Source organism: Oryzias melastigma, linkage group LG2 (assembly GCF_002922805.2).
Source record: "Oryzias melastigma strain HK-1 linkage group LG2, ASM292280v2, whole genome shotgun sequence".
In the NCBI taxonomy this organism is placed as follows: Eukaryota; Metazoa; Chordata; class Actinopteri; order Beloniformes; family Adrianichthyidae; genus Oryzias; species Oryzias melastigma.
In genome coordinates, this window is record NC_050513.1 from 17,169,593 (window position 1) to 17,182,501 (window position 12,909).

General features: G+C 35.8%; 1 protein-coding gene across 1 annotated transcript; it reads right to left on the bottom strand.

Annotated features, from left to right (window-relative positions):
• Positions 1-800: 800 nt before the first annotated feature.
• Positions 801-10,105, bottom strand: LOC112156775 (zinc finger protein 184). The gene is made up of 3 exons (XM_036214822.1): positions 10,055-10,105; positions 7,810-8,265; positions 801-4,392 (listed from the first exon to the last, which is right to left on the bottom strand). The coding sequence occupies exons 2-3, from the start codon at positions 8,174-8,176 to the stop codon at positions 3,260-3,262; spliced, it is 1,500 nt and encodes a 499-aa protein (XP_036070715.1). The 5' UTR covers positions 8,177-8,265; positions 10,055-10,105; the 3' UTR covers positions 801-3,259.
• Positions 10,106-12,909: the final 2,804 nt, after the last annotated feature.

Genomic DNA, 12,909 nt, shown 5'->3' on the forward strand with positions numbered 1-12,909 from the left:
ACTGTTCATTCCTCACTATAAAGAACCTCAGAACAGTATTTTGATCCGTTCATGCATTTAAGAGAAATCACTATACACTATAAATGAGACAATGAGCCGCGGACAAATGTAGAACATTAATTGTCTTGTTAGCCAAAAAGCAATAATTGATCAAACCATTTACTTGTTAGAACGTTTATTTTAACACCACTAAAAAACGCACAACTCACTTTTCTGTGTCTCCCTACCCAGCATGCACGTGGCTGCTGCCATGACGACACCTTTAAAAGATTTTGTAGTTCCAACAGAATTCTCTTTAAAAACAACACCACAAAACCACAACGATAAGACACGGAAACTCATTAAAATGTGGTCGGATTAATTCAGGTTCAATAAAAAAACTTTTAATGTGATCCACATTGATTCTACAGACGTGTTGTTTAGCATGTATACCTTTTATTGCCAAAAATAAAAAAAATGAAGTAGTCTCTTGGAATAATGGCTACGTTCTCTTCAAAAACAGGATAAGACAAATTATCAATGAATGGCTTTTGCATCTAGTTCCACAGGTTTGTGGCTAAAGACACGCCAGGCTCAATAGACTCTCAGAAACACACTAACCTGGAGCAGAGAGTCAGTTGCTGTTTGCTTAGATGACCCGACGGTTACATGCGGTATTGGAAGTGAAAGTGCAGGATATCAACTTACGTGCACGAGGATGTATTACACCCTGCTTTCATGAACAGGCCCAACTTTGGAACCTGCAGAGAACCAACAAACAGCAGAAAGCCACACTGTGGGAAAGACTCCACACTTCTGACTGATGTTCACGTCCACTTTATTCTTCACAGGAAAGATTGGAACAGAACACTGACGACTAAAAAGAACAGAGAAACACTTCTAATCTCTGATACAAAACACAAATCGCATGAAAACCAGACAGAAATACCAGTATGTTTCTTTATCTTCTTCAACACATTTTAGAAAAATAATTTAATCACAAAGAAATTCGCTCCTCACATGACCAAAGAAACTATAAACTGCAGCATTATTCATTTTTAAAATATTTTCACAAAGGACATAAAAGAGTTAGAATTAAAGATGTAGAGAAAATATTTCTCATATTATCATAAAATCACATAACTAGACAACATACACAGTGCATCCGCTTAAAGTATATCCCAATGAAGTTGTTCACAATTTAATAAATTAAAACAATTCTATTTACAGGTACATCAAATGTATTTTATGAAAAAAATTAACATTTTGGTCAATCAGTTCATAAAATGAAACACAATGAATAGAATCATAACATGCAGTGTGAAATGTATCAATTATTTTTTAAACATTATAATATTTGTGACTTGTATATGATTAAAACAGAAAAAACTGTCTTTGAAAACGATAAAAGGATGTTTTCAGAACACGTCAGACTTCAGACAGAGTTTAATAGCCAAGACTGATCCACTTTTTGCTACATAAAAAAATGGCAAGAAATTACAATATAATGTAAATGTTTTATTACAGTTCGGAGGTAAAGAAAAAAAAAAACATAATAACAAATTATGACAAACAATGTTTATAGTAAAGACATTTGGTATACCATAAATATTTTTCTTAAGTCACCACCTAATAAGAGAACTAATTTATGCAACCTTATTGTCACAATCGGTGGACAAATGAAATAATTTTTCTGTTGACATGAGCATAAAGGCATTCAAGTGCTCCATGACCCGTTTTTAATGAACTTCAGAATGGAGACGGTTCTCTGACATGAAACTTTGGGAGAACAAAAGGCTCAAAGAGAATGTGTATGTCAGCCCATTAACTAGGTAGGCATTTCCAAAGACGTTAATATTTGATGAACACATAACAGTTTCTACAAGAACAGCAGGTTCTGCTTTCTAGTTCCATGCCTGGTTCACCTGAGCTTTCTGTACCACCTCAGTACCTGTCCTGAGAGTGAACAGTAAATTAAATAAAACCTTAGTGTTACAGCAGACACATGAATTATGACATTTGCTAGGGCTTTTTCACTGACATTACATACAGCTGGCAATGCAAGTAAGGTATAGTGAAAGTTTTAGAATACAAGCTTAAAAATAAACAATGACTTCAGTTGCAACAATTACAGTAAGTCCACTTCAATTATCGTCACTGCCCCCAAAAAATTATAATAATGAAAAATCATTTTTGCAGATAACACTGAAAAACGTGCATATCTCACAATGAGGACATACCCTTTTCTTCATTTTCTTTAATTAAGGACCAGATGGCTTTGACCTTTTTCTGTACATTTTTCTGGCATTTATAAGGTTCCTCACCAAAAGTGCCATCTTTGGTGACCTCATTGTTTTGAGTTCCCTAATTTTATGTAGCCATTTCACACAAACATTAACAAAAAATGCATGAGTCGTATATACAGTACCTGTATGGAAACGTGGGCTATAGAATGTGACTAACTAAAATAAAATGTATGAAGTTGATTCCGCCCCACCCTCATAATTTGGGAGAGACCCGTAGTTGAACTGATTCCCTTCACCTGCCCCCTTTTTCTTTACACATCTTTCCGGCGCCTTCTCAGCTGACTGGGGCGCTCAGTCCCCAATTCAATGGTTTTAGACAGTAACAAACACCATGACATCACAGATAATAGAAAACCAGTAGGGGCATATATATTTTTTTCCCACCATGAAGTGCTGACATCATGAAGTGCTGAGCTGGTGCCCCCTTTGAATTGCTGCCCCAGGCAGCCGCCCGTACTGTCTGCATCTAAGCCAGTAGTTTTTCCTACCCATTTTTATTTGCCAAACATCCATCTGGCTTGCTTTTCTCCCCCCCCCCGTTGGATTCATAAAAAAGTATCGTCTCCGCCCGGTTTTGACTTTTTGGTAGAGACTCCGTGCGGTGGACTCAACCAACTGTGAGAAATGAAAAGGGGTGTCTGTGTCAAGTTGTAGTTCCAAACTGACCGTGCCATTTCTTTAAAGCTCAGGCGGATTCAGAGAAAACACTGCTGCAAAGATTAATTCATGTTCAACAGTGATTATTTTCCTTGACCCTTAGAGAGAATTCTCCCAATTACCCACTTAGCTTTGCTTAAAATGTTTAAATCCTAATGCAACAGTTTTGTATAAAACTCTAGTTTTTTGATCATGAAAGAAAAAATGCATCTTTCTCCCATTATATACAAACTCATAATGTCTTTTGCCGCACAACTTCTCTGCTGTAAGTTTTCCTAAACCCTTACAAAGATAAAGACTTCACTCAAAGACTTCACTCACCTGTGAGTTCTCATGTGTCTTGTGACATGACATAAACGACTAAAACGTTTGTCGCATTGTTTACAAGAAAAAGGCCTCTCTCCTGTATGGGATCTCATGTGTCTCTTGAGATAGGAAGGAAGACAAAATGTTTTGTCACATTCTTTACAAGCGAATGGTTTCTCTCCTGAATGAGTTTTCTCGTGTGCTTTGATATGAGATATGTGACTAAAACGTCTGTCACATTTTTTACAACAATAAGGCTTCTCTCCTGTGTGAATTCTCATGTGTCTTTGGAGATCAGATGGTTGGAAAAAACTTTTTTGACATTCCTTACAAGGAAAAGGTTTCTCGCCTGTGTGATGTCTCATGTGTCTCTTGAGATCAGACATTTGAATAAAACCTGTATTACATTCTTTACAAATAAAAGGCTTCTCTCCTGTGTGAGTTCTCATGTGTCTGTTGAAATCAAATAAATGCTTAAAACTTTTGTCACATCTCTTACAAGAGAAAGACTTATCTTTTGCATGATTTCTCAAGTGTTTTTTTAAAATAGGTAATTGACTAAAACGTTTATCGCATTCCTTACAGATATAAGGTCTTTCAACAGACTCAGTAACGACTTTGTCAACACGAGAACTAACTTTTCTTGAGCTTTCCCTAGACTTCAAAACAGAATTTTTCCTTTCTTTTGGAGATTGTTTGTGTTTCTTAACCAAAGTTTTCGTCTTTGATTTTTTACCAACATCAGAGTTACACAGACTTTTTGAAACTTGAGAGCTGACCGCATTGTGGACATGACTTTTGTCTCTTTCCTTCCTGTTTTGTTGGTCTGTCTCTTGAGGTGTAGAGGATGTTGATTCTTTATGCTGGATTCCTTCATCATCCGGACTACCAGTTAGATTAAAACTCTGCTGATTGTTGACATCTGCTTCACTGTGATAATTTTCCTCATAACTAGGTGTTTCCTGCTTCAGATCAAACTCCTCTTTATCTTGACTGACGCAGAGTTCCTTTTCTTCCTCTTTAACATGTGGAGGTTCTAGTCCCTGCACTTCCTCTTTAATCCGTTGATCCTCCTGTTCCACACTTAAGTTCCTCTGCTGGTTGCAGAGATCCTCCTCTTCAATCACCCAGTGATGGGGGAGGACTGCTGGGACACAGACACAAGAAGAAGCCATTTTATATATTCTTAATCACAGATACTACTAACTTTTTAAAAAGATTACAAACCGATGTTAACTACACACTAGCATGCTATAGACACATATTTTACACAAGAAGGGTGGTGGACAATAATCTTCTTTCCCCTACCCTTCTCTTGTGGGAGGAGCCTGCAGTTGCCCAGCAACCGTCCTGGGCTGGCTAATCCCCTCTCCACGTAGGAAAATCTTTGACTACACCAGTGGTTCTCAAACTTTTTCTCTTGCCAACCCCCCCAACCATAACAAAATAACATTGATAACATATCAAAATCTTAAACATTTCTGCTGCTAAAGACTAGAAAATTTTTAAATAATGGATCATTCAGTTTACCTAGGTTAAAAAAAACAAACAAATGCAACTTCTTAGTGAGGACAATATAAATGAAGCTATGGTGCAAGAAGATGCCAATAGTGTGTTGTTATTCACAGATGCAGTTTTTAAGAACCAATCTTCCTCCTTGTCAAATATTTCTCCATTCTTCAATAAATCTGATCACAGTTGTAAATATGCGGTCCCGAGGCGCGTTTTTTTTTTTTTTTTAATGTGTATGCCAAAATTAGCATTAAAAATGTACTCTAAAAAAGTAGATTCCAAGCTACCTAAATGTGATAGATTAATTCTCAAACAACATTTATATGTTTTATCTTAAAAACTGGGAAAAAAATTGTTTGGTCAAAACAGCGCATAGTGCTAAAATATTGGCTACATACGAAAATATTTTAAGAAAAAAACATTCGGAAATCAATTAACCAAAAGAGCTATGATATCGCAAAAACAACATTTGCAAATTACGTAAAAAAATAATTCTAATTTAGTCAAAACAACTAGCACACTGCTAAAATATTAGCTACATGCCAAATTAGCTTAAAAAACCTAGTATGTAAAATAGTTTCCAAATTACCTAAATGTGGTAGAATAATGCAGAAAGAACGTTCAGAGGCCAAATTATTGTTAAAACTGGAAACAAATTAAATTTTACCAAAACGGCTGCCATATTGCTATAATATTAGCTAATATTTGTAGCCATGCATTGTTCATCTGAGCCTGATTCCATAACCTTTCAGCTAGAGCTGGGCACTATGGCCAAAAAAAAAAAATGTTTTCATTCCAAATTTGATTTAAATTGATTTTTTTCTCCCTCCTTTTATTTTTTATTTCTTTAACAAAGGTTACAAATGACATAATATTTATAACAAAAACTATTTTATTTTAACAGGTCTTTTAGAAATTGTTTCAAAAACAAAGTTCCACTAAATACAAGCTGTAAAAATGTTTGTAGAACAATGCAGCAGGTGTTTGGTGAGCTACTGCTAGATGAAGCATCCTATAAAGAAAAATAAAATAATCATTCAACGTTTTGAATATTTGCCATGATATCACTGACGGTAAAGACTCAGCTCTATAATGCCACAAAAAGACCACCAATAAAGTTACAATTAGTTATTATATTTATAAAATACAGATTTTATAAATGTCCTTTGAATTCATGTTGTTGTATTTATCCACCTCGTCTTAAAGTCCGCTCCGTGAAAACGACCGACATTGAACCCATCCTCTGTGTTTACATTTATAGACAACACGCGGGACAGCTCGATAGCATTAGCGACTAGTATCGTAGCATGCTAGCATCAGTGCAACAACAGCTCTGTCTTCAAATCAACACTTTTATTAAAGGTTCTGTTGCTACTGTAGATCAGCAGTTTTATCCTTCAGTTCTGTCTGGATCCGTTTGAGAGTCGCTGCATGTCCCGCTGCTGCTGCACCAGCTAAAGCTAACCGCCACACAAACAGAGACAAGTAGCTGATGGGGGTGGTGGGTGGGGTCGGGGCTTCTTGTGGTACATCTCTCCCTCTCAAGGATCTCCTCTGCTACCTGGAGCTTTCATGTCTGACTTTACGCCGGACTTCAGAAGCCCAAAAGGGCGGAGTACGGGGAAAATAAACCTCGATTTTCACAAAAAGTAAATCATCTAAAACACAAAATTCAAGTGAATCAATTATATTGATAAATGACCAAGCCCTACTAACAGCTTATTTCACCCCCAACAAAGTTTGTTGTTCTGCAGAGTATGACTCCAGAACGTCTAGCTATGAACCTCCTTAGAGAATTATTAAAAGAGTCTGTATTCAGGAGGGATGTCTCAATCAGGGCTTTTTTTCAGTCATTTGTTTTTGAGTATCTGCCAATACAGTCCCAATCTGACGCTTTGTAACACATTTAAAACCTGAAAAAAATTAATAAACAGATTATTTCCTATGTTTAATTTATTAACCTTTGTTGTCATTTACACTTAAACAGAGCACTTCTGTGAAGTAGCTTGAACAATCAGGTCAAAATAGTTGTAATAGGTGATAATTAGACATGTGGAGAAAGTTTGGTGACCGTAGAGTTAGTTGAAGAAGTGCTTTACCATCACTATCTGACTCACTTAATTCAAAGTGTTTCTATTTCAGTTTTGTGAAATGTTTCATTTCCAATACATCTCAAAAACGTACTACTCTAAGAGCAAAAATGTGTTTTTTTATTTTTTAATAAATGTGATTTTTTTTTAAATTGAGGTGTTTCCATTAGGCAAATGTATCATCACAAATCAATTTTGCGCAATTTAACAGTCAATGGGAACACAGCTACTATGTGTCTGTCTGTCGGCGGCACAGAGAGCGTCGCTCAAATAAAAAAGAAACCAAACCTTTTTCTGTTGAAATGCTCTTGTAGGTTGTTGTTTGCATTAAGACAACCCAATAGAGACACTTGCTGTTGTTAAAAGTGTTTTTAAAAGAGTTATTGATCCTGAAAGTCTGAATCTGTGTATCCCTCGCTAGCTTAGTTTAGCTTATCTGAACTCTATTTACACTCTACTCTTGATCAAATTAGTGATCTGTTTATGATATTCAGACGTCTAGTAGAGTATTCATCTGGAATAATAGATAAATATATATAATAATATAATAAGAATAGATTAAATGTCTGATAACTAACCGGGAGACAACATTCCATTTTGATTAAGTCATCAACCACTAGATTGGACCTGATTTCTGATCACATGATCGTATTGTGACGTCTCTAGTATTCAACAAAGAAAACACTTCAATATTCGTGACTCTTATAGCCAGACATGTGAAGATGACCCAGTGCTTTTTTACAGTTCCTCTGATGTTTAGTTTAATCATCCATGAATGCTTCATTAAACCTCGTAGAACATCATCTTCTAGAACAGGATCAATCTTATCCAATGAACTAGATCTTATCTCACTGTCTACTTTCTGCAAGCTGGCGATTTCATTTCCAAACCTCAATTTTTGAATAAATGGAGTTACATTAAACTCTGCTGATAGTTTAGATTTGCTCCACAGTGCTCACCTTCTTTATAAGTTAGAATCTCCATCAAGGTTTCAGTCTCCTGCTTCAGATCCTGAATGATGCAAAGACCTTCATGTTCTTCTTTAATCTGTGGAGGTTCTGGCTCTCCTTGTTCATCTTTAATCTCTGGGGGTTCTGGTTCCTCACATTCCTCTTTAATCTCTGGGGGTTCTGGTTCCTCACATTCCTCTTTAATCTCTGGGGGTTCTGGTTCCTCACATTCCTCTTTAATCTCCGGTGGTTCTGGTTCTTCTTGTTCTATTTCAAACTGTGGAGGTTCTGGTTCTTCTTGTTCCTCTTTAATCTCTGGTGGTTCTGTTTCTTCACATTCTTTTTTAATCTCTGGAAGTTCTGGTTCCTCTTTCATCTGTGGAGGTTCTGCATCCTCGTGTACCACACTGGTGTTCCTCTGCTGGTTACATAGATCTTCTTCACTCAGATAGTGATGAGGGAGGGCTGCAGGGACACAAACACAAGAATGAGTCTTTTCAAGTAGAAACATGAGAGCTTTCATGCGATTAATTGTTTGGTGAGATTAATTCAGGAATATTCAGGAAATTAATAAATAAAAGTACTGTGTAATAATCTGCAAGTTTGCATCATAACTACGAAACCAGAAACAATGAGCAGGACTGAAACAACGAAGAGGAAAAACACAAAAACCTTTTCAAAATCAGAGAAGAAAAAACAAAATGGAATAGCAGCATCTGTCTGTCTTTGTGGCACAGAGAGAGAAAGAGAACGACAGAAACTGGGAAGAACTGAAGAGACAGGACAGCAAAGTAGCTTCACGCGGTTAGTTCTGGTCGAACAGATGTCTTCTAATTCAGTGAGCTTAAATGTGGTTGATATGTTATATGTGGTTAATACCTTTAGTCACGGGCCGAACAGCATAAACATTTATTGAGCGCTGTAAAACTATATTTCTAAAACTTTAAACCCGTAAATTTTTAACAAAATTATGAAGTAGATATCTAGCATTAGCTGTGAGAATGCTAGCATGAATGCTGTAAGCTGAATATGGCCGCTGAAGATGCTAGTGCTGATAGCTGAAAACACTGAAGCTGTTAGCAAGCAAAACATATTGGCTAAATGCCAAATTAGTCTAAAACAAACAAACAAAATCTAGTCTAAAAAACAACAAAAAAAAGTAGGTTAGCCAAAACAGCTAGCATGTAGCTGAAAAAAAATGTGAAAATATGTAAACTTAATAGAAAAATGGGAAAAAAGGCTAAATTAGCCGAAACAGCTAACATGTACATATTAACCAAACTCCAAAACAGAATAAAAACGTAAAAAGAAAAACCTAAAATAGCCAAAACAAAATAGCAAAAAAAATAATTTAATAATTTAATTTAAATAATAAATTATTATTAATAATTATTCTTATTTATTAATAATTTTAATTATATCAAAAATTATTAAATTTAGAAATGACAACAAAATAACATCGGGCTATTAATAATAAAATAAAATGATCTGGAGGGCCGAATAGAATTACCTAAAGAGAATTAAGTAGATAACCTGAAAACGTGTAACTGGAAACTGGACACTTTTATCATTTTTGTTGCCAACTCAAGAAAGACGGAGGTTATTCGAGCAGTTATTTGTTTTGTTGAACAAATAATTCAACAAACTTGTTACTTTGAAGACAGAAGAACTAGATGAGATCAAGAACAGTGAAAGATCATCAAAGAGGAGATGAACACTAATGCAGCCTCAATGAGCAGAGGAGGAAATCAATAGAGTCAGTACCAAATGTAGCCGTCTGATTTAAGAATAGAACCTCTTCATGTTGACAAATACTTTTCTCCTTTAATCCTGTGTTGTTAAAACAAGGAAAGGTCATGGGCCATATATTTTTATGACAGTACGTGAGGGAGAATAATACATCCAATTAAAGCTATGTATTATTATGAGACACCCTAATGTGTATTCTTTTCTCTAGACACTAAACTGGATAGTTCAAACGGATTGAAAAGGAAGACAAAAAGACACAATGACATTTTTAACAACAACCTACATGACTGATTTTATAACTACGTTAAAACAGCAACGAGATGAACATCAAAGAGACGAAGAAAAACCGAAGCCTGAAAGAAGCTAAAGACTGCAGAGATCCTGTTTACCGCTTCAAGATGGCGGACCTGAATCCCCCAACACAGAAGCAGTCATCGGTCCACTAGAACAAGAACCAGAATGTTCTGGAAGATAACAGATTCTCTCCTCTGTTGAAGTGTCCTACCTATATCGTGGAGCTGAAGCTGTGGTTTCCAGCAGATATCCAGCAGTCTGCGCTGACGACAGAGCTCCTGCTCGTACTGGACGATGGTTCCTTCACAGAGTCTGCAGATTTCTTCAGCAGCAGCAGCTAGTCGCTCGCTGATCAACTCTCTCAGAGACTGAAGGGAAGACATGGTTCCTGCAGCTGCAGAAGATCTTCAGCTCCAACAAACACCAAAGTCCTCTGAACAGCAGCAGCTCCGATCATCTGCTAGTCTCACAATCACAGCCACGTTGTCTTTACGTTCAACACGCATTCACTCATTTACGACACTTTAGCTAAAGAGGATTGTTCGGAACCGAACCACGTATCGCTACATCTCTGTAGAAACCTCACGAACGTCCCAACGAAACACCGCCGTCCTCTCAGCACAAGCTAACGCTGCTAGCATGCTAGCTAGCGTTAGCTGTTTACTTCCGTGTCACGTGCAGAGACCTTAAAAAAAGTTTTTTTTTCTGCAAGAACTTTATTTAAAATTGAGTTACATTACATAGGACTACGACGCCAATAACAGCAACATTGCATATAACAACAACCACAATAACCTAACATAGCATATAAGACAGTAACCAACACATAAAGACTAAACATAATACACAAACATAAAAAATAAAATAAAATAAAACATATTTTAGGGGTTCTTACAAAACTAAGTCATTTCAAGCCATTTTTTCATATTTCCTTACAATACCGTGACATTAAGAACTTCTTTTTTTGGTCTATTAGATATTATCATCTTTGGTCCATTTTGTTTGTCTATTGAACAAGTTTAATGAACATTTGTACAGGGTTCTAATTCTGCCACTGTCTATGTCTTCTGGTCCATTGTCTACTGAACAAGTTTATTGAACGTTTGTCTATGTCTATGTTCTACAAAGTGATATCTTCTACGTGTCCATGCTTCTTTGATGATACTTTTGTATTTGGTTGTGCTGTTTCATATTTCTTAATGCTTAACCCTTTGACTGCCCGCTCAACCAAACAGTGAGGGACATTTAGAAAACATATTTTTAAAAGTATTGATTGTGTGTATTTCTCCCCAAAATACGGAGCCCCTAAAGGGACATAGAAAAAAAATGGAAGTAAAAAAATTTCCTCTAAAAATGAAAGTGAAAACAAAAAAAATAGTTACTGACTGATGAGCAATAGACAGTAACTGGTGCACACCAGTTAATATTTTTTTTAAACTTTATTGCTTACTTACTTTTTAAAATTGTTTTTACTTTAGAAAATACATTTTTTTCAGTTACTATCTTGTGCACACCAGTTGCTTACCAGAATTTTTTCTAAAAATTGAAGTTTAAAAATAATTCTGGATAACTGTATTTTTAAGTAAAAATATTTTCTAATTTATTTTATTTTTGTAATTCGATATATTTTTGGGGCTCCGTACCAAGACAATAAGCATTAGAAAAAAATATTTTTTTTGTGATTTTTTTTTTTTTTTTTTTTTTTTTTTGTTGTTTTCCAGGCTAAAGGGTTAAAACTTTGCATTTGCCTTTGCTTTTGTCATTTGATCTGGTCGTCACAAAAATGCCCTTGACATCAGTTGCTAGCTTGTTAGCTCCTGTTATTTACTGTGTTGTCAGAAAAGTTCTTAGCAACAATTGCTATTCTTGTTAGCTCCTATTGTTTCACTGCGTTGCCGGAAAACTCCTTAGCAATAATTGTTAGCGTCGTTAGCACTTGTTGTTTCACGGTGTTGCCAGACAAGTCCTTAGCAACAGTTACTAGCATCGTTTGCTTTCCATCATGTCTTTGTACTTTGCCAATCAGTAAGAGTCGCACATCATTTAGCTATAGGAGACAATTCTCTAGCCTGATGATTAATGACCAAAGACATGTGGGGGACACTTTCTGCCCCCAAACAAAACCCTCCATGCTGTTCTGGTATCAGTTGGACCTCTGCAGGCACTTCATTCTCAGCCACAAAAAGTCTGTTTGACCAAATCACCCGATCATTTCCTTCTAATTCAGTCCAGAAACTGTCCCGATAAAAGTGATCTTCCACCTGGAGAGGGTCGACAGGTAAGCCAAAGGGTCAGAATGACATTACCTAAGACTTCCAATTCTGCTCTGAACTGTCAGTAGCTAATGCCTGTGATGTTTGAGGACTTTAAGCTGTTTAAAAAATAAATACATATTGTGCAGATCTGACGTTGTCCTATATTCCCTTTTGCTTTCTTTGCCTATTAAAACTTTGTTAAAAAAATGTTTAAATTAAATTAAATGTTCCAGTTCATGTGGACCTAATATTTTCAGTTTTCTTCATGGTTTTACTTTAAAAATCTGTCACTTTACATTAGTAGATTTTTGTGTTTCTTTATATCCGACTGAATCCTGCTTTTATAGATTATGGCCTTGATGAAAGAAAAACAAACACTAAGAAAATGTAAATGTTTCTAAAATAAATAAAAAAACATAATTCATCAAAGACAATGTGAAGGAATTTGGAAATAAATCTAACTATACTGCAATTAACAGAAATTACCATAAAATGTTTTTTAAAGTTTATTTATGTAACATTACTAGTACCAGGACTTCCAGAGAGCATGTTAAAATACTTTACATCATAACAGCTTCAGTACTGAGGAGCTGCAGCTGACATCAGCGTCATGGAAACATTAATGTTACATTCTCTTTTGCAACTCTAAGTGGAGGATATCACTGAACTTACCCTTAAACTACGTGGGTATGTCACACACTCTGCTTTCATGAACAAGCCTCAGTTTTTTAACTTGCAGAGAACCAACAAACAGCAGAAACCCTGTGATGAAAACTTGTTTGATCCAATGAAATGAAGAAGAGTTTATTAA